At 55.0% G+C, this 26,535-nt stretch overlaps 9 protein-coding genes across 9 annotated transcripts in view; 5 read left to right on the forward strand and 4 right to left on the reverse strand.

Annotated features, from left to right (window-relative positions):
- The first annotated feature begins 2,054 nt into the window (after positions 1–2,054).
- On the forward strand, positions 2,055–5,187 carry PHACADRAFT_125589 (uncharacterized protein). Its single transcript, XM_007398304.1, has 3 exons — positions 2,055–3,021; positions 3,080–3,658; positions 3,710–5,187. Exons 1-3 carry the CDS (start codon positions 2,215–2,217, stop codon positions 4,001–4,003), a joined length of 1,680 nt encoding a protein of 559 aa, XP_007398366.1. The 5' UTR covers positions 2,055–2,214; the 3' UTR covers positions 4,004–5,187.
- Positions 5,188–7,047: 1,860 nt separating this feature from the next.
- PHACADRAFT_198109 (uncharacterized protein) lies at positions 7,048–8,484 on the forward strand (the record flags this gene model as incomplete). The annotated part of the gene is made up of 5 exons (XM_007398305.1): positions 7,048–7,155; positions 7,209–7,398; positions 7,458–8,042; positions 8,100–8,286; positions 8,358–8,484. 5 exons carry the CDS (start codon positions 7,048–7,050, stop codon positions 8,482–8,484), a joined length of 1,197 nt encoding a protein of 398 aa, XP_007398367.1.
- Positions 8,485–9,087: 603 nt separating this feature from the next.
- Positions 9,088–11,595, reverse strand: PHACADRAFT_47290 (uncharacterized protein; the record flags this gene model as incomplete). The annotated part of the gene is made up of 9 exons (XM_007397573.1): positions 9,088–9,267; positions 9,322–9,558; positions 9,615–9,765; positions 9,818–9,894; positions 9,945–10,204; positions 10,256–10,770; positions 10,825–11,291; positions 11,321–11,475; positions 11,526–11,595. Coding segments are annotated over 9 exons (2,112 nt in total), but the record flags the coding sequence as incomplete, so codon positions are not given.
- A 1,543-nt stretch (positions 11,596–13,138) lies between these two features.
- PHACADRAFT_211356 (uncharacterized protein) lies at positions 13,139–14,623 on the forward strand. Its single transcript, XM_007398306.1, has 2 exons — positions 13,139–13,587; positions 13,652–14,623. The coding sequence occupies exons 1-2, from the start codon at positions 13,497–13,499 to the stop codon at positions 13,981–13,983; spliced, it is 423 nt and encodes a 140-aa protein (XP_007398368.1). The 5' UTR covers positions 13,139–13,496; the 3' UTR covers positions 13,984–14,623.
- Positions 14,624–15,317: 694 nt separating this feature from the next.
- On the forward strand, positions 15,318–16,996 carry PHACADRAFT_260171 (uncharacterized protein). The gene has a single exon (XM_007398307.1). It carries the CDS (start codon positions 15,443–15,445, stop codon positions 16,553–16,555), a length of 1,113 nt encoding a protein of 370 aa, XP_007398369.1. The 5' UTR covers positions 15,318–15,442; the 3' UTR covers positions 16,556–16,996.
- Positions 16,997–17,213: 217 nt separating this feature from the next.
- On the reverse strand, positions 17,214–17,857 carry PHACADRAFT_148445 (uncharacterized protein). Its single transcript, XM_007398308.1, has 2 exons — positions 17,728–17,857; positions 17,214–17,666 (listed from the first exon to the last, which is right to left on the reverse strand). The coding sequence occupies exons 1-2, from the start codon at positions 17,797–17,799 to the stop codon at positions 17,220–17,222; spliced, it is 519 nt and encodes a 172-aa protein (XP_007398370.1). The 5' UTR covers positions 17,800–17,857; the 3' UTR covers positions 17,214–17,219.
- A 1,164-nt stretch (positions 17,858–19,021) lies between these two features.
- On the reverse strand, positions 19,022–24,275 carry PHACADRAFT_260172 (uncharacterized protein). The gene is made up of 19 exons (XM_007398309.1): positions 24,041–24,275; positions 23,804–23,983; positions 23,673–23,754; positions 22,932–23,600; positions 22,846–22,876; positions 22,684–22,793; positions 22,540–22,632; positions 21,975–22,484; positions 21,450–21,918; positions 21,233–21,391; positions 21,012–21,178; positions 20,598–20,950; positions 20,478–20,541; positions 20,285–20,422; positions 20,108–20,232; positions 19,878–20,040; positions 19,695–19,827; positions 19,513–19,640; positions 19,022–19,459 (listed from the first exon to the last, which is right to left on the reverse strand). The coding sequence occupies exons 1-19, from the start codon at positions 24,242–24,244 to the stop codon at positions 19,116–19,118; spliced, it is 4,122 nt and encodes a 1,373-aa protein (XP_007398371.1). The 5' UTR covers positions 24,245–24,275; the 3' UTR covers positions 19,022–19,115.
- Positions 24,276–24,387: 112 nt separating this feature from the next.
- On the reverse strand, positions 24,388–25,779 carry PHACADRAFT_176096 (uncharacterized protein). The gene is made up of 4 exons (XM_007398310.1): positions 25,467–25,779; positions 25,273–25,405; positions 25,079–25,206; positions 24,388–25,015 (listed from the first exon to the last, which is right to left on the reverse strand). Exons 1-4 carry the CDS (start codon positions 25,644–25,646, stop codon positions 24,617–24,619), a joined length of 840 nt encoding a protein of 279 aa, XP_007398372.1. The 5' UTR covers positions 25,647–25,779; the 3' UTR covers positions 24,388–24,616.
- Positions 25,780–26,137: 358 nt separating this feature from the next.
- PHACADRAFT_163995 (uncharacterized protein) overlaps positions 26,138–26,535 on the forward strand; it is a gene marked incomplete at both ends in the record, with an annotated part of 4,419 nt that continues 4,021 nt past the window's right edge. The window contains one exon of the mRNA XM_007398311.1: positions 26,138–26,244. Within this exon, the coding sequence (XP_007398373.1) occupies positions 26,138–26,244 (107 nt within the window). The remainder of the gene's footprint in view (positions 26,245–26,535) is intronic.

A 26,535-nucleotide genomic window follows, 5' to 3' on the forward strand; every position in this document is an offset into this window, starting at 1 on the left:
AGTAGCTTGTCAAGCGAAGACGGAGCCCTTACATATGTAGGCCAAAGAACAATGCATTGATGGAATGACACGGCCAGCGTTTACAACAACAAAAACTCTTCTCGACGCCATAGGGCGGGATAGCGTCAGCTTCCAGGATTAAATTCAGCACCGTGCATCGTGAGGCACAGAGCCGGAACAATAAGCAGCGGGCGAACACAATGGCATCCACCAGCATCTTTCCGGGACGTCGCTAAAAGGTCAATAGAGGCGGTGGTACGTCAGGTCTCACGCCGATGCCAGCAAGCACTTCAATAGAGAAGTCCTGTGCCCTGGTTCCTCGAGAACAAGGTCGTACGAAGCGTGTTCGTCTACTGCCTAGCAACGAGCCTCCGCAGTACAATACTTGCTGAGAGATGTCGCAGTGACGTCACCCAGGGGCATAACAGTGCACAGAGTTTGTCATAGCTTGAGATAGAAGTCCAGTCCTGGTTGTAGTTAACCGCATCGAAGCACAAAAGCACGAGTATGCGGTCACGCTAGAATTGATATCTATGTAAACGGTCCGAGCAAGTTGGATTCCGCCAATCCGGGGCTCGAGGGTTTTCTGATAAAAGTTCAACCAGTGCCGGGGTCATGGTGGTGGTTCGGTGACAAGCTCGCGTCGGGCGGCCATATGACGTCGCAGGCAAGCGAGATCTCATTATAGCGCTCTGGAGTCTGAATTGATAAGTGTTCTTTGAAGAGGAAACAGAAGGTATAAGCAACGCGCATACCAGATGTCGCCGACCTGCTTGACACAATAGTCAAACCAGATGCCAGTGGGCCCGGGAAAAAGTCGAACGAAAGGGTAAGTTGGAGTAGGTCTGAGTCTTTCCACGGTACCCCGGAGGTCCATGGCAAAGACCTCGGATACCTCTAACCGCCAGCCAATCATCACAGAAAGTGTGTGCAAGAAAGCGGTCCATGCTACAACGTCTGAAAAAATAAAAATAAAAATAAAAATATTGAGATTCGCTGGAGAAATATGATTCGATAGTGTGCTGCAAAAATCGATCATAGCTGGCGGTCCAGTGGAAACCATACGATATAGCCGAATTCCATGCCGCGCCGGTGCACTCGACCTGGTGTTCGAGTCCGCCGCCCTTTGCCTGTTATGGCCGTTGATCCACTATATCTGTAGTATCAAGTCATATACAAAGCGTTAAATATGTTCAGCGACGTTATTCCACCGTGTCTAGAAGACGAGACCACAGTCTTAACACTTACATCGCTGTTTGTATGCGCGCACAAACATCTCAAAATATTCGCCGTTGAGACTCTGGGAGTCTGCTATGGCGGTGCTCGCCCCGACAGGGCCTCATATCCCTCTTCCTAGAGAGTTCAAGAGCGGTTGTAGTACAAGTATAGCGAAAAGAGGTAAGTTAGAGGTAAATGCCTACCAATCATGGGTTAATGGTTTGATATCAGACTATGTCTCCTCACATCTAGCATCATTAGGAAGCTCGTTATTGTGAGCTAAAGGCTGTAAAAAGATGTGTAAATAGTCTGGACAACCTTCCGATCTCTCCGGGAAAGGTAGCTGGCATAGACTTGAACGAGTATCGACGCTGTGCAGGATACATTGCCTAGAATTGCTGGAGTCTTCAAGAGATATTTGGTCAGCAATTGATATTTCGCACTCAGCTATACACCTCGATATGGACACCTACTCTGGAACAGTCTAGATTGTCGTCGCGTTCCGGGATGCCGCTCGGGGTACCATGCAAAATAGGAGGCTTCGGGACAATGCACCACATCTAAAGAACAAAGAAAGGCTTCAAAAAATACAATCAAGCTACCATATAGCAACCCGGTATCATAAAGGCGATAATAAGGTCTTGAGGATGCAGGGTAGAAAGAAGAAGGCTGAGTTCGGAGCTAGGACGATAGCCGCAACAAGCGCTAAATATTAGGCGGAGATGATAGAGTACCCGCTCGGAGTTTGATAGCGCTAAACACGTGCAAAGTCGGAGCTGAAAGAGAGGCTTACGTAACACGCGACGCGGGGGACCAGCCGCCGACGGTTGTTGGACGCGACTTGTCTTCCCCCTCCATCCTTTCCGGCGCCTCGGATCCTATCCCTAGTCCTCGACATTCTATGACCTAAATCCGAGTCCTGTTGGTCACTCTTGCTCGACACTGTATCAGCCATACTGCTCACTGCCATCCACAACTTGCTCCCCAACCACCACCATGTCCAGTTTGAAGAACTCGCAGTTTGGCAAACGGCTCCGCGCGTCTCATGCGCCAGACAACGACGAAGAACGCGGGCGGCGTAATCGGCCGCGAACTCAGCCTACCTTTGGCGTTGCCCCATCGCCCTCCGATTCTCTAATGGCCGGTTATGAGAGTAGCGGCGCGGAGAAGGGTGTTGGTCATAAAGACTACGGCGATCGTTTCGTGCCTACTCGAGACACGGGGGACATCCGTACCTCCTACCAGCTTAAAGATGAAATACCCCCCACAACCCCGTCCAAGGCCCGGATAATACCTACCGAGTCGGATGCGCAGAAAGAGCAGGCGAACGCTATCTTTACATCCATCTTGACAACAGAAGTCACGCCCCCCTCACCCAACCGCGCCGTCTCTCCCGTTCGTCAAGCTTCCAGCTCCGCGCTGCCTACGACGCCCACGAGGAAGCGGCTGTTCAACTACAATTCTCCATCGCGCTCAAATTCTGGCACTCCTGGCAGGCGACTCGATACGCCTACTGACGAAGCTTATTCGATGAGTCCCGTGCGTGCGGAGAGCAGGCAGACGTTGGAGAGCCCACGAAGGAAGCTTCGCAGCGTTTGCAAGACGCCATATCGCGTTTTGGACGCGCCAGAGCTGGCCGACGATTTCTACTTGAACCTGGTGGACTGGTCAAGCACGAACGTTCTTGGAGTGGGACTAGGCTCATGCGTGTATCTGTGGACGGCACATACTGCTGCGGTATCGAAGCTGTGCGATTTGTCTGATACTAGCGACACAGTAAGTTCGCTGTCGTGGGTAGAGAAGGTGCGTGCGACCCACACGTCTCGGCTAAGAACGGGACTGATGAGTGACGCCACAACAGGGCACCACACTGGCGGTGGGGACGCTGTCAGGCAAACTACACATATATGATGCGAATACGCTGGATAGACAGCGGACATATCAACAGGCACACGGCAATCGAATAGGCGCACTCTCATGGAATCAGCACATCTTGAGTTCAGGGTCGCGCGACCGGAGTATATGTCACCGAGATGTGAGGGAAGCCAGCATGAAGCCGTTCAAGAAGTCACAGGGCCACAGACAGGAAGTTTGTGGACTACGATGGAACACTGACGCAGGGCAGCAGACTGCGTTGTTGGCAAGCGGTGGTAACGATAACAAGGTCTGCATATGGGATCTTCGCGGTAACAAGCGACCCGGCATACGGAACAATCCCACCCCTGCGCCAAGTAGCGGGGCGAGCACGAGCGGAGCCGAGGATACCAGTGACGCACCATTGTTCAAATTCCACGAGCACACGGCGGCAGTAAAGGCATTAGCCTGGGATCCGCACGTCAGCGGCGTACTGGCGAGCGGCGGCGGCACGGCCGACAAGCATATTCGCTTCTGGAACGTTTATACAGGAGCACTGTTGAGCCAATTGGATACTGGTAGTCAGGTACGCCGGCCGGCATGACTTACATATGGTCCCGCACTCATCCAATGTTAGGTCTGCAACCTGACATGGTCGCTCACGTCACATGAACTTGTGTCGACGCATGGATTCTCGTCGACGACAGCGCAGAATCAGATCTGCATCTGGAAATATCCATCTCTGGACATGGTTGCGTCGCTCACGGGACACACTCATCGCGTGCTCTACCTCGCCATGAGCCCGGACGGCGAGACGATTGTCACCGGCGCGGGCGACGAGACGCTCCGTTTCTGGAATGCGTTCCCAAAGAAGGACGGCAATCGCGACAGGAAGGAGAGCCGGCTGGATTACAGTCGGCTCATACGGTGATCCCAACCTACCCGCGCATAGAAGCGAACGCTCCGGCCTCCGATGCTTAATTCATCCCTCATCTACTATTGACATATCGACGCATCCAACACATCTCACCTTGCCGCTGCAACATTTCATCACCAGACATACTATCCTCAACGAACTGCCTCATATCTTTAAATGTGCTGTGTGCACTGCCCTTTGACCTGTTGTTGTCTCATAGCTTTCATTCAGGGTGCTTATCCCCCACTCTTCCAGCGAGCTCTGGCGTCGTGCTTCATGCCACCCTTTTCGCTTTCTCAGCCATGTGCTTTCGGGAACTTTTTCTTCTTTTTTACCTCACTTAAGCCTGATATGATATATAAGTATGCATTCTCTGCGCGCCTTGCCCTCCCCTAGTACAATTCTTCGCTCCTCGGTTCATGTCTCTCGTGGTGTATATGAAATGGATCTTTTGTCGCTGGACATATATACAGTACATACCTGTTAGAAATATATTGCTTTGCTTTCACTCAAAGACGGCACTGCGGCGCAACAGGTGTGTTACACACAGATAGGGTAAGCTTAACGCGGGATATACTCAATACAAGCATATTTCGTTCCTTCAGTCCTTCAGTCCTTCGGTCATGCACTACCACCACCTCATCTTCCTTCCCTATACCTTCTGAATAACTTAGGGCGCACTGAGCACAGTCTGCATGAACTGGTCGTAGTTAATCTGAATCCAGCCATCACGGTCGTTGTCGAGGCGCTGGAAGCTCTCGGTAAGGGTCTTGATGACGACGCATGCGCGCACGAAGCGATCGAACGAGATGCCGGGCGGCGCGGTGCCAGGTACGGACGGTGCGCTCGCTTGTTGCACATCTACCCCTCACGACGGGGCGCGTCAGTCAGCGTACGCTCTCCTTCATGCGAAGTAACAGCACGACGTACCATATTTCTTCTCAAGCAGGTGCAGCAGCTGCGGGGAGAGATTGTATCCAAACTGTGTCAGCGCCTGCTGCAGCTCCGCATGGTCGATGGAGCCCGAGCGGTCGCGGTCGAAGTGTCGGAAGACGTTCTGCCAGTCCTTGATGTACTTCCACAAGCCTGCGAACTATGCACAGTATTAGGGTGAGAGTGGGGGCGGGGGGACAGAGTGCGCACCTCGTTGAAGCCGATCGAGCCGCTGCGGTCAGTATCCTGGGTGTGCGCGTGAATATAAAGCGTGAGGGACGGCAGGGGGACGTACGAAGATGGTCATAAGGAGCTTCACGGTGTCGAGGTCGAAGGCTGCGCAAGTTTGAGCGAGGGGGATACCTCGAAAGGCGTGTGCGACTCACGAGACCAATCTCCGTTAATCAACGCCCGCTCTGTGAGACCCATACATCAGCAATACCTTCTCCGTCCGTCGCGCTTGTACTCACGAAGCTCGTGCGCCGAGATTTGCCCCGACCGGTCTAAGTCGACCGAGGTGAACCAATTCCACAGCCTGTCACGGCGTCAGGAGATGTTGCGGTGCAAGGGGACATCGCACGCACTGAGGGTCTGCACCCGGGGGTGGGCCAGAGGGCGGTGGAGCAGCAAAGCCGCCAGGTCCTCCACCAGGTCCTCCACCGGGTCCTCCACCAGGCCCGCCGCCAGGTCCGCCGCCGTAGGGCGGAGCCCCACCATACCCACCGCCATAGCCTGGCCCGCCGCCGCCGCCTCCGCCGCCATATCCTCCACCATATCCGCCACCGTACTATCAGTACTACGATAAGCTCTCACCCGGCTTGTACGCACTACTATAACTCACGTTTTGGCTGTATGCCATTGTTGATTAGCTAGAGTTAGTGTTGTGGGATCGAGGGGTGGTGGTGGTCACAGAAAGAGGAGCGATGATGCGTATGCGATCGTGGCTTTGACTCGCTCTGAGATTTGAATGAGTGAGCAATTGAGCATTCTGGCGCCGGCTTTAATACTTGCGCAATGCTAGGGCGGTACGCTCATCGCACGCAAAGGTGCACCCGCAACAGCCTCGATCCGGCCGGTGCACAAATATTTCACAGCTCCTCACACCGATATGGGTATCCGCGGACGAGCGGGCTAGCGTGGCTGCACAGCCACACGAGCACCTGGAAGCGCACGAGAAAGGAGTCTCCTTGGCATGCTATGCTTGCTAACGCTATTTCATGTCTAGAGTCATGGCAGAGCAGTACTAGACCGCGCAGACGTCAAGTAGTGTGAGCTTTGCTGAGCACCAAATCGACGGCCAAAATGCTTTGTAGCATGCTTCAGGACAAGACATCGAGGTGGCACCAGGTTCATTTGGAAATGTTCAGGCTGCCCCTAGTATAGCAGTAAGGAGGCTGTGCGCCAAACTGGCAGGCTGTGGGGCCGTTGACTCGACCAAAGTATCATAGAACCATGCTTGCGAGTCTCTGAAGCTGGATGGCAATTAAAGCTATCCATTGTCAATGCATAGTCATCTGCGTACATGATGTCGATATGGCAGTAGTGAATTATATTGCAAAACACTCACTAGTACAAGTACTGTTTCGTCTTTAAGTGCTCTTCGACCTTATTGTTCCAGACCTTTCTTTATGGGGTTCCTAAGCATGGCGCATGTTGTCTAGAAGATGAACTGGTTCAATTGGCGCGTTTCTGCACATCCGACCCTGGTCTCCGGAAGCCTCCCAAGTCCAAAAAAAACCCCAGAAAAAAATTGGCTTTCACCTATTGCGCTTGAAATAGTCTCCAGCGGCGCATTGAAGATGGTGGGCGAGGTCAGATTCTCCTTATTGTGATTCTCCCTGTCCGTCTAGCCGACGTCTCCGCTACCGTATTTAGAGTACTAGTACTAGCGCGCATAATGCTACGACCTTGAAGCCAGTTGAACAACGCTCGAATATTGCAATACACGGAGCGTGTACATATTTATACAGCAAAACAGAGAGATGTCGGCAGAAAGGTGTCCCAGCGTTATTCAGAAAATCAGAATTTATTCGTATTTAGCGGGATATTGCAGCAACGACCACGTGATCTACCCTCGTTGACGCGCGAGTCGTTGAACGTTGAACGTAACTCTTGTTACATCGACGATGATATTCACAAATCCCGCGAACCAAGATGCAAAATCTTCAGCGAATCTTCTTGTTTTGAAATACGGGACAGAACATGTCTTAATTGGTATGCCTGATGCATATGATGTACGACGCGACACCACAATTCCCGCCTCAGGCTGTACTCATTCACTCAACAGGCTATCGTGGGCACTGCAAAGCAGGAATTCAGCATAGCAGAGGACGAGCAGATACAGCTATTTACGGAAGACGTTTTTAGCGGCCGCGAGAGGACTGCTGTTAGGATCACGGCGGGTGCCTGGCAAGGACTCATGCCTTTGCTGGCCACGGTCGAGGTGAAGCGCGTTCAGCCTGCGAGGGACGCAACAGGTGCGCCTCCCGTAGTATCTTGTCTTATGCAACTTCTTTTTAAAACGGACCGATACAAGGCATGCAGACCCCTGGTCCATCAGCAGGCCCAAGTCAGTCCACTGCCGCAGAGTCTCAGAAGGCCAAGATCCCGTCGCCTCCCGAGGAAGAGCCTACGTCTCGCGCACGTCCATCTGCGAGCCGATCCGCGCAATCCACTGGTAAGACCCCGGCATCAAAGTCGTCGGCGAAGGCAGCTTCCTTGCGCCTCTCCGTGCAGCCCTCGTCGAGCCCACTCAAGAAAGCCACGAAGCAGCCGGCAAAGCAAGAGCCTACGCTCCCGCATCTCGACGAGGAGGAGGAGCACGATCCCGCGCCGCGCTCCCCGATGAAGAAGAACGCGAAACGGCGCGTCATTGACTCAGATGGCGAGCGCGACGGAGGCGACACTGGCTCGGCCAAGCGCAGGCGGACGAGCGACAGGCGCGCCGACTCGGAGGCGCAGGTGAAGGAGGAGCTTCAAGTGAAGCCCCAGCCTGCGATGGCGCGAAGCGAGGCCCTGAAGGCGACCGTGGCGCGCGCGTCGCCCCTGCGCACTCCGAAACGAGAGCCTCTGCAGCAGGTGCCATCGACGCCGAGCCGCGCGGCGCAGCCTCAGCTAAACGGTGCGCTCGGCACACATCGAATCGAATCCGACACACTGATTGATACTTTCTTTCTAGCTGGCCCAGAACCATACAATCCTGACGCGAGCTTCGTGATCAGCGTCGCGCTTGCCACCGCAGACGGCGCCGACAATGACGAGGATAACGAAAGCGGCTCACAGTTCAAGACCAAGAACAAACACACGGTGCGCAAGGTCCTCTGGACCGCGTGCCGTACATTTGGGATGCAGGAACAATACGAGAAGTACGTGATTCTCCTCGGTTCTTATGTGCCTGGTATGCCACGCAGTGAGAACTGACACTGGGTGTGCACAGGGTGGGCCTGTACATGCGCGATGACGAAGGCTGCGACCACTTCTGCTTAGAGGACAAGACCGTAGGCGAGCTCGGCATCACAGCAGACACGTATCTCTCAGTCCGGTATGTTGATGAAGAAGACTGAGAGAGAGTTCTACTGCGTTTCATCGGTCTGTATTTATTCCGTGCGGGTGCTGGCCTTTGTCAGTATTATTTCTTGCAGAAATTGATCAACATATGTAACCGGGTCCTTCCGTCTTGACTCGATACGTGCATGCAATAAGCAGTCGAGTCCGAGGCATCGCTTCTTGTGGCGCGTCTGCGCTACACAGAATACAAGTATCTAGCTGTCCCACGCAATCAAGCCAATGCTATTACCCCCAACAACGAAGGATCACGATAAATGATACAGTAGACATAGATATACGGGAGGGTAACCAGTAATAATATCCCGTATGATATACAGCGTAAGCCATCAACAAGGCCACCAGCCCGCAACCGCACCAATGGCATATTACCCCGATGCAAGGATGGGCGGGGGCAACACCTCAAGGCTATGCGAAGGTTGCGGCGGCTGTTTCTTTTTCTTGGTCGGCGTCGGCTTCGGCTTCTTGGGCGTCTCGGGCGCAGTCGCGACGGGCGTCGCAGCGGGCGTGCCATCCACCATCGTATCTCCCACTCCACCGGCCCCAGCACCACCTGCCGCGCCCCCACCCGCCCCACTGCCGCTCGCCCCGCCGGTGCCAGCACCAGGCCCAGGGCCCTCGGCAGGGCCCTTGCCCTTCGCAGGCGCCTTGTCCTTCTTCTTCGCCGCGCTCGCCGCAGCGCTCGGCTTGAGCACCTGCCCGAGCGGCCCCAGCTTCGTGTGGGCCTGCGCAGGCGCGTCGTCGGGAAGCGTCACGGGCGGCGGGGACGGCGCTTCGGGCAGCTCTGGAGCTGGCACTGCTGCCGATGTCGATGCGAGCGTCGGCGAGAGGGATACAGATGGAGGAGGGTATGGGGCCTGGGGGAAGGGCCGAGGTGGCGCGGAGGCGCCGGGTAATGTCGTATTGAAGGGAGGCATTGGAGGCGGTGCCGGTGGCGAGACTGGTACTGAGATCTGCGCGATGCGGTGTTGGTAGAACGACTTGAGCAGGCCGATCTGGTCCTCGGCTGTTTTCGAGTCGAGCAGGATGAAGGGTGGCGGCGGAGGGAAGGGTGGTGGTGGCTCGGAGGGTTTCTTGCTGTGAATTCGTTGACAGTTAGATAGACGAAGGGAGTTTGAGGAAGAGATACGTACGCAGAAGGTGCACCTTGCGCCGCGCCCTTATTTTTGCTCTTGAGCAACTTTTTGGGGACGCTGAGACTGGAGAGGCCGAATTCAGCTGCGATACCAAGTTCCCGAAGGCCCAAAAAGTCTTCGCCGAATGCGTCCGCAAAGTTGCCCCTGAAGAGCCGGCGTGAGTAGATATGGATAGCAAGGGCTGGACATGACTTACATGACAAATTCGCCATCTTCCTCTTCGTTCTCTTCTGCGCCAAAGAGAGCTTCGTCATCCCAAGCTTGCTCCGCGGTCTACACATTATGTTATTCTCGGTATCATGCTTAGAGCAGTCACAACCCACCGCTTCAGAGTACACATGACTCAGCTTCTTCTCCAAGTCGTTCATGCGGCTGCCATATCGCACGATATCCTCCTTAATGTACCGGTCCAGATCATACGGTGCCCGAGTCACGCCCCCCTCGAAGAGAGTATGTAGAATAATCTCTTCAGGCGTCATCTTGTGCCCATACTTCTCGGTGAGAAATTGGATTGTGCGCCCGACGTTAAGGAGGTAGTCTGAGGCCACTCCGGCGAGTACGTCCAGCGCAACCTTGGATGTGCCTATCGAAAGAGCTCAAGCGTTGAACTCGGTGCGCATATATGCAGACTCACCTTGAAAACCGGCATGCTCGAGCACCTTTGAGCTCATCCAATGCATACAATCATCCGCATGCTCCTCCCCAATATCATCTCCTGATGCCTGTATGCTCCACGGCTGGTCATCTATTGGGTCTTCAATGTCGTCCACCGGCGGCAGCAATAGCGAGGGCTCGCCACTGGTGGGGTCGTCCGCTGTCTCCTTGAGCACCGTCAACCGCGCGTGAACGTCGCGCACACGACGTAATGTCCGGACGTTGTCGTTCATGCGGTACAACAGCGTCTTCTGCATGCGTTCGTCTGCCTGTTTCCTGCGCTTCTTGCGCGGCCGCTGGCTTGCTTTCCGTGGCGGGTCGACGATGCCAGTCGGCGGTACGACGGCCGCGGGCTCCTCCGAGATGACATGCGCGAGCACAGGCAGGCCGTGGCCGATCATGAAGTCAGATTGCATCGCGTCCCACCAGAGGTCGACCGCGTCCTTCTCCGTTGAACCTGTTCGCGGGCGTTTCCGTGGGCCGCTCTCCCCTGGGCTCCTGGTGATACCATCGGACAAGTCCAGAGATACGATTGAAGTGTCCACTTACAGCTTGCGCTTCTCGCCCACTTCGCCATCCATTGACGCCCTATCTTCGTCATGTCCCTCTGGTCCCAGACCAACGTACTGCCTCAACCTCTCTTCCACGCTAGGTCCGCTGAACCCGTTGGCCAGAAGCTCGCCGTTCAGCCGCGCATCAAGCTCCTTGTCCAGCTGCAGCCACTCCACCATTCCCTCCGTCGTCCGCACGATGGCCGGTTGGTCCGGAAACTGCGCATCACGTCTTGCGGTTGCAACGCCGACAGGTTTTGACGGGCTAGGGGACTTTGTGAAGGCGACCGAACGCGAACGCACAACAGCATGACCGTTGACCGTGCCGTTCAGCTTCGGGGTGCCACCACGCGAGGCGTCAGAGGGTACTGGAGGATCGAGGCGCTCTCTTCTGTCGGTAATGTTCTTCAGGAGCTTCTCGGCTTTGGCCTTGAGACGCGTCGCGCACTGCCGGAGTGGGTGATTCTGGAAACAATAGAGTTTGTTTAATGCACGCGCGGGCCGCTTGCCGCACATACCTCCGTGGCGTTGTAGCTAAAGCAGTTGCTCCATATGAGATCGAGGTCGTCCTTGAACTCTCGCTTGGACTTGTACGCCTTCTGCTTCACCTTCTTCTGCATCGTCTGAAGGTCCATCGGATGCATGATGACTGCAGTGACAGGTCAGGAAATAATTTAAGCGAATAATCCAGTCACGCACCCTCATAATAATCCGGCACCTCAGACTTTGACACTGGCTTCAGGAACGCCTCTGCATCCCGGTTATCCTGCCTGCGCTTCAGACGCGTTCCGGGTCGGACGACGCGATCGACGTACCATTGTCACCTGTCGGACATCCTGCAATAGCCCGTCCAGCGAGTCATAGAATGCATCTGAGAGCTTGGTGTCGTGGCATTGCCGCTGGAAGCATGTGAATACTCGTCAAACGTGTTCCGCGAGCGCACTCACGCGCGCCTCCTTGACGCTGTTGAGCAGGAGCTTGAGGTCAGGTTCCTGGGCGAGGTGGCTGTCGGTGAGACTTCTGAGGAGGTTCTGCGCAGTATTTGAGCATGAAGAAATATCGTGGATGGGATGAACATACGTTCATTCTCTCGCCATGGGTCGACGGAGATGGGAGTGCGAGCACAAGTTGCAATGAAACTCCGCCGCACGTAGCCGTAACCGACGCCACAAAGCTGTTGCTAAATGCGGCATGTCGGTCAAAGTGCGAGCCTCACTCAAGGCGCACGTACTCACCTTACTCGCTATCCACAGCCAGGTAAAGTGCTAGATGATAACAAGGTACCAGAGCGATCATAGCTTGCGAGCATCGCCATGCGGCCTTCTGGCTTCCCACGCACCGCCACAACATGTGCACCTCAACTTAAACTGCCACTTGATTCATTGACAATCACAATCCCGCAGGCTTGAAATGCGTCTGTCTTTACTACAGGAGGAATCTCAGGGTGGAATTTATTCAACGGCTTGTTGGTGCATTGAAGATTTTGCACATCCAAGAGCATCTCAGACCGGGGCAGCGGCGGTGTTCAAATAACCCACTCACTACGAAAACCGCGGCGGCTCATGGGCTGACCCGAGTAATGCGTCATTACGTCATCTCATGAGAACGTGTCCCATACAACTTACGCGATGGGTGGCCTACGATCTTCGGTGCCGTAAGTGAATCCTCCGTTGAAATCTCCATCTGTCTGTTGCGCAAATCAGGAGCACCAGAAAGCCTTTGAGCGCGGCCCTTGATATTTTGTTCAACACATGCTATATTTCGCGGAAATGCTAGAAGAGATGACAGCAATGAAGCTGCAGAGAGCAGGTCTACAATCCAGATGATTTACACGTAAAGTTGTCTTGGAAGCTACAAGACGCGTCAAGGTCTCATCCAATCGATTTAGCGTCACCATTCGCATGTCGATTAACTTAGTCTGGCGACCAGTTCTTGTCAGACTGTACCAGCAAATTTAAAATAGACAACACAGGGCCTACTTCCACTATAATTTTCCGGTGGTCACAGTGTCAAGGTGAACTTCAACCTGGCACAACAACTTGAATAGAGGCGTCTGTGAAACATCGTCATCATGGGTCTCAAGTTTACCAGGCGAACCTGTGGCACGAGGACCACATTTCAAACAATGAAGGTCATCGACACTGATTGGGAAGAATTCGTTGAGCTAAAATTGCCGCACATGCTTTCTGCTGCAATGCTAGAGACGTTGAAAAACGAATATCAGAAGCCGTACTTCCTCGATGTGTCCGAACTCTGACTGCCATTCTTAGAGCGACTCTACCATGGGAGAGTTGAGGTGCAGTGCTGTTGACTGTAGCTTCTCAAGAGAGTACAGAGTTTACAGTTGTGCAGGCAACACCCTTCGCCTGCTCTTGCACGGAGGCGTTCCCTGGAAACAACCCAGCCCAAGACGTTTCTCACGAGGCACCACATCACACTATAGAGCCACCCAACGAATACCCATATGTGAAACTTATACCCTATATGAACGCGTCATTGCAGACCTCGGCCCCGACAAGGTAAGCCGAGTGGCACAATTAGAGCCACACAAGGCCGACGCATAAGGCGATACTGGCTTTGTTCCCCTGGGCCGCCGCCACATTGATGGGCCACCCGACTCTGCTTTTATAAGCCGGCGAGCGTGTGCACACACCATCCAGAACATAAATCATGGCGCACCCACTATACGCGCTCTGCCTCCCTCCACCGACGTACAGTGGAGTGTGGGACGTCGGACTGCAGTGTCACCGGACAATCAAAAGTAAGCCGTGTTATCTGCTCATTCCTTTTCAACCAAGTGTAACTCACGTCACTCCACAACTTAGTCCTTCGCCGAGGGCCACTGGTCAGCAAATCTTATCTCACAAGCCTCAGCCACGTCGTCAAACGGGCCGTCAAACGCATGAGGGTTCTTTTCAAGCGAGCCAAGGTCTTCGGGTACATTTCCGGTCTCGTTAGGGTGCTCGGCAGAACGGCGATCCTGGCTGCCATCGTCTGCTTGCGGCCGCTGGTCTTGTTCGAATGCTTTGCGCTGTGTATCGTGGTGGCGGATGTAGCCGACAGTCCCATGACCGCGGCGTCGATTTTGTTGAAGACGTTCTGCGTCGCGTACGGGCTGCTACTTGCTGCGCATGTACTAGATGCATTGTCTTTGTGAGCGTCGATAGAAGTAGATCAGTCGTAGGAAGTACAACAGAAACGCGTATGTCCCGACACGGCAACTCGACCATGGAGCTGTTAGGAATATGGCCTTTTAGACACTTGTATTAGCTCTTAAACTGCGCTATAGTCAAGTTGCGTCAGATGATCAAGAATAAAGCTTAATAAAGAAAAGGACGCTTGCTCGGCTTTCGAGAACTTCGACCTATCTCGCACTGCACTCGCAAAGCCAATCGGCCTGCAGTCCTTATATGGTGGTCAAAACCCAATAGACAGTGGGCGGAGACCTCGAGTGCGCACCGCGAAATGTACGAGTGCCGGGCTGAGATTGGCAGTGCAATTGATAGTGAGATTTGCGTAAGCAAACATCAAGCACGACGGCACTGAGTGTCCGCTCTCTACTTCGTTTTAGGGTCCACGACATAACTGCTGGCACCTTTGTCGCGTAGCTTTAGTTCCGGCACGCGTTGCGGCGCGTGCCAAAGCACCTCAAAATTGGACAACGACGGTGCAAACATTCTGCAAATGAAGAGTGACGCTAATAACAACGACACAGGCAAGGAACGCACGACAAGCCGGCATCGTATCGATAAGCTATCTTCAGCACGAGAACCCCTCTCGTCTATTCTCGCTTGCCGCAACGTGTAATCGGATGACCCTGGGCTTGTCTGTGCCGAAATGGCTGAAATCCAGTAGGCGTTCGAGATTCGGGCTCCGGAAAGACGAACCCCAGGACGGTGAGGGGAGAACGTGGAGCATGCAGGGTCAAAGAGCTACACATATTGCACGTTTGTGCTGTGCATTGTTTACACACGCTAGTGTGCCGACTCGAGCTATCTTCTCCGGTCCACGACGAGAATGCTGCGAGTGGGGGTGAAAGTCGAAACTGTCACAGAGCTGGGGTCCTTGCATAGCGGTTCCGGCTCCCAACCGGGACCCCAGATGGCGAGATACGATGAGTGGGCGCTAAATAGGGCGGGACTATCCAAAATGGCTCTCCCGCCTTCCTCTTCTCGCTCTCCCGCTTCCCGACGACCATATCGCTACACCCGGTCCCTCAAATGGCAATCTCGTTAGTCTGTATACAAATGGTGTCGAAGTGAGCTTCTTACTTTGGACTATCCCTTCTACATGCTCGATCTTATCCGCATTTCAGTCCAAAATCAAAGACTCAAAGGTATAAAGCCGGGGCCTACTCTGCGCAGTGACCTACAAAGACTCTAGCTCAATCATCCATCATCGTTTATCCAAGAAGTTTCAGTTGCCGAGCCGATAGCTTATCACTGTACGTACGCCCTTTTCATCACCGCCTCGCCGCCTCATGTTAACCGCCTAGCAGAGGCGTGGGTCTAGGGCTAAAACACTCGCACTTGATTCTCCGCTGCTTATAATTGCTTCTATCGAGTCTGGCACTCGAGTCATCAAACTATCTGTTTTTCGCATCACCAGTCGCAACCATGTCTGCACCACTCTATATCCTTCATGACGGCTACCCCACGACGCCCATGGCCACCTTCCCGCCACCGCTACCCAACGCACACCCACCTTTGCGCGTGCGCTGTGGTGTTACAATGCGTCTGCATCTCTCGACGCATGGCCTGTCGTCGCCGGCGTGGCCGTCGCCCAAGGGCCATGTTCAGCCCCACCGGAATCATCTTCCGCGCCGCCGTAATCCCAGGCGTGTCGTTCTTCACGACCATGAGGAGACGAGGCTCGCACAGCCCGTGCTGGAGCTGGAGGCGGAGGTTCCTGCGCTTGTAGTGGAGGAGGAGAAGTCGGAAGAGAAGGCCCCAACGGAGGAGACGCTGGTCGGGGATGGAAAGCCTGTGCCCAAAGGCCACGTTGAGCCGCACCGCAGCCATCTTCCCCGACGCCGGAAGGTCCGGCGCGTCGTCCTCTACGATACCGACGACGACAAGCCTGTGGCGGAGTCATGTTCTCTGAAGGCTGCACCCGCAGCGGAGGAGCCCGTCCAGGAGTCAGTATCCGTCATGGACGAGTTTGCACCCGTTCCGCTCGCCGATCAGTCGCAATTGCAAGTTGTCTTGCCGTTCATGAGCATTGCATACGTCGAGGACGACGCGCTCGAGTACTTGCCGGGCAACTCTGCGGACGAGCCGTACACACACATCGTCAGCATCCGGTACGGCGAGTCGTCCGGCGTCTCGCGCTCGTACGAGAATCGCTGCACGTACCTCCGATTTACGTTCGGACCGCGCGACTCAAACTCCCGCCGGGCGGGCCTTGGACTCAGCGACGCCCAGCTTCGTGCCGCGCGTGACTTCCTCGCTGAGCTCTGTCCCCACCTGCACACCGCTCCCTCGGGCGTGCGCATTCTGATCGCGACGCCGCCTGAGCACCCGACAGACGCGATGTGCATGCTCGCATGCTACCTTGCGTTCGTCACGGGCAAGGACGTCGACGGCGTTCTGCGCGCGATCGACACGGAAGAGGGCTTCCTGAGCACATGGAAGGGTGAAGTGTCGGAGGATGAGGTAGAGAAGGTCGAGAAGATCGCGCGGGCGTGGTCGTGGATGTCGCAAATCGTCAAGCCGAACATTACTGCATAGATGTAACTACGAACTCGGCTGGCACGAGCATAGAGGAGCTAGAGACTACATGCTTATATCATTTTATTGTAATTTAACGATACTAGAGATGTGTATTCGAAGACTCCCGCTTGAATACACTACGATGTCGTCATAATTGGACGGTACCAGATCAGCACCGACAAACGGGTATATTTCGACCTGGCTACGACATGCAGCGGAGAACATTTGAGGAAACCGCTGGTAAAGACATGGTATCGTTATACAAATTACTATCACGTACATTGGTATGATATTCCTCTTCTCACACACTAGAACGCAATACCAACAGTAAAGCACCCCACGAGCGACCCCCGAAGTCTAACGCCGCAATCTCAAAGAGCGCGGGTTTGAACAATCTGCTCAGAAGTTAGCTCATGACGAGTCCGATAACACGCTAACCGTAGTTCCTGACATGGATTCGACATGAGCAGCAGCGGGAGTTGTAGAAGCACTCGACGGACCTCGAAACTATGTTTCGTATATTGTGGCTGACATGTTATACTCTGAAACACGTCCGCTATCCCATTCGATGTCGGTGCGGGCACGGTAGGTGCTGGTTTATTCACCGCTGCAGTATCCGATGTTGATGTAGCAGCTTCCAAGGTAAAGTTAGTCACCCAAGACTGCATGTGTACGGAGGAAGTCACGAACTCTGCACGTCTTCTGAAGCGTACTTCTTGCCTATCCAATAGGCCTGGTACCGGAGTTCCTGATCTATCGTTAGAATATTGGGGAAATCACGAGTGAATACACGCACCTCTGAGGAGAATGCACTAAATGGGTGTTGGCACACTATGCTCTGCATATATTGCGGCTGCCCAACCTCGTTCAAAACAGGAGCTGACGCGAATACCTGCACTTCGGGAATCGCAGTATGGTCGCTTGGCGAACGCCTGGAGGCGCTACGTATGCTTTGCATTGTTTGCATGTCGAGTGGCACTGGCACGCCGTTCACCTCGGAGTATGGCACCCAGAGTGGTGGCAGGCCCAGACGCGCACGCTCGGCGGGGTTCGCAGGTTCTGCAGGTATGGGCTGTGGAGTGTGGCCCGTCGTCTGGTACGCGGTAATGTAGTCGCGTATGCGGATCTCCTGAGGGTGCACGGTCACATTCAGCAGAGCTGGTCTGGACGAGCGCGACGTTACCATGCACCTCAAAGCTCATCTCGGGTCCGCTCCTGTGCGCAGGCACGTTCATAAGAATCTCGCGCTGCCGGGGATCCATGGCATCCAGCTCTGTGAAGTGACGAGACGGCGGAGACCCCGGTGAGGTAGGAGTTGCGGGTAACGCGCTTTTAGCGCTAAAGCCTCCTTATTCTTCAACCACCAAGGTACAGTATCAGGCCGACTTGCCAATGTCAGCCTTCGCAGGGTCCCGTCGCCATCGCCTTGTACTTTGTTGGCATCAGTTGGCGACCGACAAACGCTTAGCTTGACGATATTGTTTTCCTGGTGGTAACGTCGTGGACTCCGATGACTAGGGGTGCTTCTCCGACGTCTGAAGCATAGAGGTCAAGAAGGTGGCCTGCCATGCGACAAAATACCACTTCTCAAGATACCTGGGGCCTCACAGGCCTCACAGTCCAACGTTCTACGAAGCAGGTCCTACGTCCTGAGTGCATGGAATATCTTCCTCCGATCCGCCTGACGCCTGCTTGGGATTCTGGTATACCGCGCCTGCTCCGACCGGCTGTCTTATATGTCATATGCTGCATTCTTCTTGGATATATAATTTATCTTCACTTTCTGGGCTGAAAGAGCTGGTGCCTGCCATCCTCGGCATCTCCTATCTCTTTATCCGAGTACCGGATGAAATTGCACCCCGGGCTTGTGCCTTACTGGCACTGGGTGGTAGGTGCAGTTTTTTTTGCTTGCATAACCAGCCAAAAGCTAGGCGAACAAGAACCTGTGTTTAACCGGTTTTCATTCGAGAAAACTTGGAGACAAACCTTCCTTTTTCACTAGTTTTGTCGCGTTTCAGCCTCTTTTAGCCGGTTTTGCACCAATTTATGCACCAATTTACCCCAATGTACAACCGGGGAACAATCGGTTCTTGTTTTCCCAATTTTGACTGGGTTTCTTCAAGAAAAAAACGTGCTTACCACCCTGTGTGGAGAGCCGAAGCTTGCGCAAATTTACACCGATACGGGAACTACCGGCTGCCGGAAGGGTATAAGTTCGTTGGTTATGACATTCTGCGTATGACATGGACAATTCGTGCCTTGATTTATATACGTCAAGTTGTATTGCAGCCTCTGACTAGCGGCCAGTAGCTTGCGTCCACCAGCTCTGGGTGGTTAGTGAATAATATACTTGTACTTTTCGACAGATCAGGAGGGATTTCGGCTGTCCAGGGACTTTTGTAGCTGAGGTTGGCGAAGGAGGCGAAGGCAAGAATTACCCAATGAATAAGTAGTTCGCCTGCATGTAGTTAACTTAGATCCTGGACAACGATTTTTTACGCTTTGTCTGTAATTCGTACAATTATGGCTACAAAAAATAGACACGATGTACACAGCCCAAGCCAGAAGAACACCTCACTCAGACCTGTGCCAACTTATCCTTCCACTCGACCTTGCCTATCTCCGGTTTGAAGACCTTGTCGAGCGGATCGAGATGTGCGTTCATCTCGTACCCGCGCATCCGCTTCGCCCAGCCCTCTTGAATAGCCTCGAGGCCGCCCATCACAGGTGAACCCCGGAGGACAGACGCTGCGTCTCCCTCGCCTGGCAGCTGGGTCGCCGATGTCTTCGTCCAAATCTCGTCGATGGATGCCCGCAGCTCCGTCTCAAAGTCGGCCAACTCTCTTTGCAGCGAGAAACCCTCATCACGGTGTGCTGATGTCGGAAATTGAAAGAGGTGCGGGAGGAGATGAGTTGCGTCGGCTACATGGCGCTCGTAAGTGAATCAGCGCAGTCATGTATATCACGAAACGTACTTCTAACACTCTCCCATCTGCCGACCAATTTCGAGACTGAACGCAGCAGATACTCCTCCTCGTCCACGGTGCCCTTCCGACCAGAGCCAACCTTGCGCTCCATCTTACGTTTCGACCGTGAAGAGCGTCTGGCAAATGGTCTTCAACATCTACTGCTGTTATATGTTCCTGAGCAGACTTACTTCGAAGATGTCTTCGATATCGCCGACGCGGCGACAGTGTACCGGGTGAACGCCGTTGGTGCCATAGAGACGTCCGTCATGACATCTACATTGTGTAGGTCCGCATTGTCGTCCTGAGTACCATAGAAAGCCTCTGGAAACCGACATGAGCCCACCATCGGCTGAGTCGGAGTCGGCACAGACCTGGCTCCTCGACCTTCTTTACCCGCAGCTCTTTTATCCTGTTGAACTGCTTGCGGAGCTGGTCCCGCATCTCACTGAGGTCCTCGGCGATCTGCACACGAGTCTCAAGCGCGCCTGGGTAGACGACATTTTCAAGGAGCTCTGATTTCGAATGAAGGGTGGCCTGTTGAAAAGAATAAGAATGAGCACGATTGAAGGTAGAATGTAGTAAGCTAATCAATAGAACATACCACTCGTCGCGCCTCGGAGAACTGATTACCCTGCACGAGTGCGATGACGGCCTCTCGTACGTCTTTGGTATAATCCAGGAGCACACGAGCTGCTTCTTGATACCGCTTCTTCGATCCCAGGTCCTCTACTACAAGTCAGTGATCGATAATTATAGTTATACCGCGAAATACACCGACCAGCAACTCGATATGCTAATGTACTGAGATCCTCGGCTGAGGTGTTCCGCTGTAGCGCAACGTCAAAGAGCTCTTGCCACAGTAGCGCCTTCTCATACGAAAGCATGGCTTTTGAGAGTTTTTGAGCTTGTCGAAACACTAGCCGAGTTCAGACATCAGTGACATGTTGGCTATGAATTGAGGACCAACATACCAAAGGCAGCTTCCGCAAACTCTCGCCGCTCGTGCAACCAGTCACCATATATGCCCAAAGCAGTCTACAGACATCGATCAGCATTATTGCCTCGAGAGCAATTCTCACAAGCTCGCTCGCCTGATACTTATCGGTATCCCTCCAAATGTCCAGCGCGGCCTCATAAAGCTGGTGCCTGTCCACATACGCTAGCGCCTCCTCGAAGCGCTCCTCGCCCGCTAGACTCAGGTTCCGGAGAGCCGTTGCGTGTCGCCTGAGATAGTCGTCGATCCGGAACCGCTGGTAGAACTTGTCCAGCGCACGGAGCTCCCGCAGGAAGGGGAGGTACTCGCGCGGGTCCTTCTGCGCGTGCTGTGCGATCATGAGCACAAGCGAAAAGTCGTACATGCCCAGCGCGGTGTCGAAGAGGCTGTTGGCGTCGACGAGGAAGATGATGTACTTGACCGCATCTTCGACAAGGTCCGGCTGGGTCTCTGCAGATTGTACGACAAGAGTAAGCGGGGATGCTCGAGAGACAAGAGCACAAAGACGGGCCTCTCAGCTTCAGGAGTTCTGCCAGGCCAGCCTCGTGGTCAGAGGGCCTTTTCATGACATGTGCGGTAAGGATGGAGTTGACGTAGGTGCTCAAGCTCTTCTTCTCCAGCTCTTTACGAACACCATCGCATACTTCGTTGACAATGTCATCTGGCAGGATGCCCTGGCTACATATTCATGACCAGTGAGCCAAAGCAACTGCGAAAAAAGTCTTCACACACCCAAGACTAGTGAGGAACAAGTTGATATGGTCGACGTCCTTCACCTGGTCCACGAAAACCGGAATATTCCGCATGAACTCGTCGCGTTTATGGCTGACCAGAACATTCAGATCAATGCGGTGTCTTCGGCATGACGCGAACGCCTTCGCATAATCCATACTGCAGAACAGTCGTCAGCAATTCATGGATGGTTGACCCAGGAATGCAATAGGCGCACTTGTCGATGTCCTGCTTGACAATCTCCATAACCAGCGGCCTAGGGTTAATCGTCTCGAGGTTTCCTCTCGGCATCTGTAGGACAAGGCTCATCGTGCTCGGCACAGCCGTGACGATCCTCGATCCTCTCTCGACCCGGCGCGTCTCCCACCTTGTGTCTTCCTCCTTCACGCTCTCGCCTGCGTTAAGTTTTTGGAGCAGGGCAGAGAGAGTAGCTAAGGGCACATAGTGCGATACATGCGCAGTAGTGGTGTACACGAGGAAGCCAGAGGCAACGGTGAACGAGGTGGCGTTGGACGCGAGGAGGTGGCGTGCGTCCAGCTCGTTGGAAGCGTATAGCTTGCTGGAGGACGATAAGCCGAGGAAGAGCGAAGTGGGCGACTCAGAGGTGGGTACGACAAGGTGCTCAGAGAAAGCACAGAACTCAGGGAAGGAGGACGCGGGCGAAGACAGTTCCGCGGAGACATCCACTGGTCGTATGGTCAGCCCTTGGCATTTTGAATCTGGAATACATGGCGCAACGCACCGGCTAAGATTCCGCCCTCGGGAGACTGCCACATTATTTGCTCGTAGGACGGTACAAGCCTACCATTCCTGTACGGCATTTCAACCTGTACGCGCTCAGTAATGCTGCCGCTGCCGACTGAGGCGATAACGACGGTGTCCTTCGCATCCACGCTCTTGCCCGATCCCAGCAATATGACCCTGACAGTTCCGTCATCACTGCCGGCAGTCTTGAGCACCAAGGTTTGGCGATACGCATGCGCCTCGTCCCCAATAGCCCCCTTCCATACGGGAACTGGGTCCATGATCTTGCCCCTGCCAGGGCTGAGGCGCGTTCGCAGATCCGTGACTTCAACGTGGCCAGTCTCCCAAAGCTGGGTCAGAACATCTTTGTCCGGTGAGAACGAGACATGCACAGGCAAGCGCGGCCGGAGGCTAGGCACGTCGGTGGGGGTTGCGGCAAGCGGGAGTTGGAAGGAAGACATGGGTGGCGGGACGTTCTGGGTGCGGAAAGGCGTGAGCAGAATTTGCGCTAGGTGTATGTGTTGTTGTTGTTGAGATTAAGATCGAACAAATAATATACGCACTTCCGTCTAAAACAGCTACCGAGCCAGAGTCGTTCGGTGGCCGACTGCGGGAGGCGCAGGTGTCCCAAAGATAACTCCGCTGGATGATCTCTGCTGCGCATACGGTCAATAGCTGTATATCCTCTGATAAGGCGAATGACATACAAGCTGTCGTCAAGATGATTCTGGATGAGTCTTCCGGATGCCACAACATTGAGCTGAAGCGTCCTGGCCTGCCATCCAAAGAGGAGGCAACGACCTCATGCTTCAGGTACCTACGCGCGTGTCATACTTGCTTTGAGCCAAAAGGCGATGCAGATGGCATACCAGTGGTAATTTCCAGTAGTCCAGAGCTGCACTATCAAAAAACGCTCAGATTCCTAGGTCAGGAGACACGCACACACGCAACTTACCAACATCACCTTCGTCCTTCTCCACCCAAACAGACAAAACATTCGAGTCCGCACTCCACCCAACCTCCCGCACCTTGTAACCCCACCTCCTCTCGCCGCCCTCGCTCTTCGTCCGCGGCGCAGAAACAGCCGAAATCCCAAACTCGCCTCTCCTCAGGCCGTTCCGCTCGAACACGACCACGTCGTGTCGGCCCTCGCGGCCCTGCCCGCCGCCGGGGAAGCCGTACCGCTGCGTGCCGACGATCCAGTTGCCCGCGGGCCGCCACGCGAGCGCGTGTTCGAGGCCCGGGGTGGGCTCGGACGTGCTCTGCAGCACGCCCGCGTGCGAGTACACGCGGAGGACGCGCCTTCGCGTGCCCGCGCCCGCGCCCGGATCGCCGTCCGTCGTCGTCGGCGCGGACGGGGCGAGCGACGACACGGCGAAGCACGCACCGTCGCCGCGCCAGCTGATGCGCGGGAGCGCGTCGTCGTCCGGGCTGCTGCCCACCAGGGCAGGCGCTGCGGCCGGCGCGGCGGCGGCGGCCTTGCCGAGCGAGCCGTGGAACTGCGTTTGCTTCGAGCCCCAGCCGACGTTGATGGGGCTGTCGTCGCCAAAGTCTGTGCGCTCGAGCGCGCCCTCGGACACGACGTCGAAGGTGCTGCTGGTCATCAGGATGAGTTTGCTGTCCCCTGGGGAGGGGGGGGTGTCAGTGAGCGCAGAGGACTGTGTGTGTGTGTGTCTGGAGAGGGGTTATGGCGTACCGGTGGCGAGAACGAGGAGGGAGTCGTCGGGGCTCCAGGATGCAGCTTGGATTCCGGCTTCGACGTTTCCTACAGCGTCCATCTGCGTATTTGAGAGCGCATATTGATGCGAAATGAGATGCTGCACGTACCACAGACATATCCTCGTCCGGAAGCCCAGTCGCGATGTCTCCTCCCCTCATGATAAGGACGAGCGTCCTTGTGTCCGGCAGCAACTTGAAAGAGACAACTTCCGACGGCTTTGTCGACGTCGACCACGGGTTCGAGGCCAGGTAGCTCTGAAACCTCGCAGTGGTAACGAGAGTCATGTCCTGCAGATGCATGCGTCAGTTTTTTTTTCAGCAACGTTCATGCAAGGCGAAACGCGCCCCAAGCAGCTCGCTCTCCCACTTCGCCGCGCCGCCCACTTTCCAGACCTCAACCTCGACGTCCGCATCCGGTGTCTGCCGTTCGACCGCGACGTACGTCACGTCTTCGTCCAAGTCGAGAGTTACTGCAGCGATGGAGCTTGATGAGGGCAAGCCTTCCGGCAGCGGGATGTGGGACGTTCGGAGGAGAGACAGGTTTCGCATTTTGGTGGTGGATATGACTGTGGGAAGAGCGTGTTCTCGATGAGGGATATGTCGAGTGGAAGGTCATGAAGAAAATGAGTACCGGACAAACCTACAGAAATAATTATGGGCGCTCATTGATCAGCGTCACATCTGCAGCACAGAGCAGCAATGCATCTTGCGTATAATTGATCAGATGACTACCACATGTCTCGTGAATGCCATGCTATACGGTGGGCTTTGCCCGTCCTCGAAGGATATGTAAAATTTCGCATATTCAGGACCGCGACCACATCGTCTCAAGCGCCCACATGCAACTTCGCGATAGAACATGGCGCAGGAGCAGGAAAATGCGACGAATAGCCACAGTCGACAATCTCGGCGTATGAGAACTCAGTCCTCGTCCTCGTCCTCATTCTCTTCCCCCGAACCTCCGCTCTCTTCTCCGTCGTTGTCAAAGAAGTCGTCCTCGTTAATCTTCTGACCACTATTTCTCGTCTCCTCCACCCCTTTCTTCCTGCTTTGCCCAATTTCGGCATCTTGCACACCCACTGTACCTCTCCTCGCAGTCTTGCGACCCTCGACTTCCGGTTCCGCACTCAACTCGCCTTTTTCCATGGCCTCGCGTACCTGACTGCGTATCTCCTCACGCCGAAGGTCTGTCGCGGCCTTCTCCTCCGCTTGCTCTTCGACCTGCCCCTCCGATGCCTTCTCCTTGCCCTTGACGTCGCCAGACTTTTTCCGGGCTTCTGGCGGGAAGAGCGAGATGTATTTATCCAGTTTTGGGTAGTGCTAGGAAACGCGAGGACGGTCAGAGGGGCGGAAGGTGGGTGAGTGACTGAAAGACGGGCGTACAAGAATGTAGTTCAAGTCGACTCGGAGCTCAGCGAGAGCCTCTTCCAGCTTCTTCTTCTCCTTGCTGTCCGTGCATGCCTCGAGTTCGCGCTTTGTCTGGTCCAGTTTCCGCGTGACCTTTCGTCGCTCTGGGGCGAAGCCGAAGCCGCCTTTGAGTCTCAACGCTGGGCGAGAAAGTGTGGAGCTGCACGCACCAAAGAACTTGACCTTGTGGTACCGCTGTGCCAACGCTCTCTCTTTCCGCGCCCGCTCGGCCTTTGCCAGGTCCGCCTCCTGGGCCCTGAGCCGCCGCTCCGTCTCTACTCGGACGTCTGCAGCTAGGTTGTCCTAGGCCGTGTTGACAGCCTTGAGTTGCATGTGCGTCCATGGCACTCGTGATCACACGTACTTTGGCCAACAACCTCCTGGTCTGTCTCAGCGCAGCCTTGGCCTTCTGCATGCCAGGGGCGGCCTGGGTGCTCGCATCCCCGTTTGCATGCCTCCGCCTCGGCTTTGGGTGGTTCGGCTTAGGTTTGGATGACGATGCGTGCGCGTAACGGTTCTGCTTCTGCGTGCGTGCTGGTGGCATTGTGAGGGCGCGAGGCTGGGGGTCAATGACGGTGGGTGAATTTCTCTCGTCGATCAGACGCCCATGACGAGATCTCCGAGTTGGCCGCCGCTTGACCTCGCCCGGGAACTGTCACTTTAATGAACTCGTCAGGGCCCCTAGACGTCACAAATTTTCTGAGCTAGACGTTGCGCGCCCATCCGCCTCGCGAGAGCCGTGTCCGTATGTTTCCTGTTGGAACGTTTTGCCGACGTTGTGCGGTGGGTCCTTGGCAGAACCTAGTGGCACAGCTTCACGTAAAGGTGCGAGATGCGGAGTTGCTCTTGTCACCGCCAGGCACCAGCTCGGCTCATTGCAGACAGCTCTCTGATTTCCACTCCCTTCTCACACACATATAACCCATCTGCTTCTCCTGCCGATACCTACCGTCATAGCCATCACACATCGCCAAGCCTGCACTCCTACTTAACGCTCAATTTCCCTCCATTTCCCCGCACAGACATTCCGCCTCGATGGCCAGTCCATCCCTGCTCGCAACAGATCGCTCCCAGCTGTCCCGACTCCGCGACGAGCTGGCCGAACGCGTCCGTGGCCCCGTTTTGCTCCCAGATGATCCCGAGTACGTCTCATCCTCTCCCTTGCAAATCCCCCGATCTCACCCCACTTGACAGATTCGCCGAACGCTCGCGGACGTTCAACGGCAAGCTCACCCCCAACCACCGCCTCGTCGTCTCTCCGCTCGACGCCCAGGACGTCAGCGCCGTCGTCACCTTCTGCGCCTCCCACGCGCTCTCCCCGTCCGTCCGCTCCCGGCGGCTACGGCATCGCCCGGCTGGGCCGTCGCCCGGCGACATCGTCGTCGACATGAGCCTCATCCCGCGAGATCGACATCGAGCCGCCACAGACCGCC

Source organism: Phanerochaete carnosa (assembly GCF_000300595.1).
Source record: "Phanerochaete carnosa HHB-10118-sp unplaced genomic scaffold PHACAscaffold_7, whole genome shotgun sequence".
In the NCBI taxonomy this organism is placed as follows: Eukaryota; Fungi; Basidiomycota; class Agaricomycetes; order Polyporales; family Phanerochaetaceae; genus Phanerochaete; species Phanerochaete carnosa.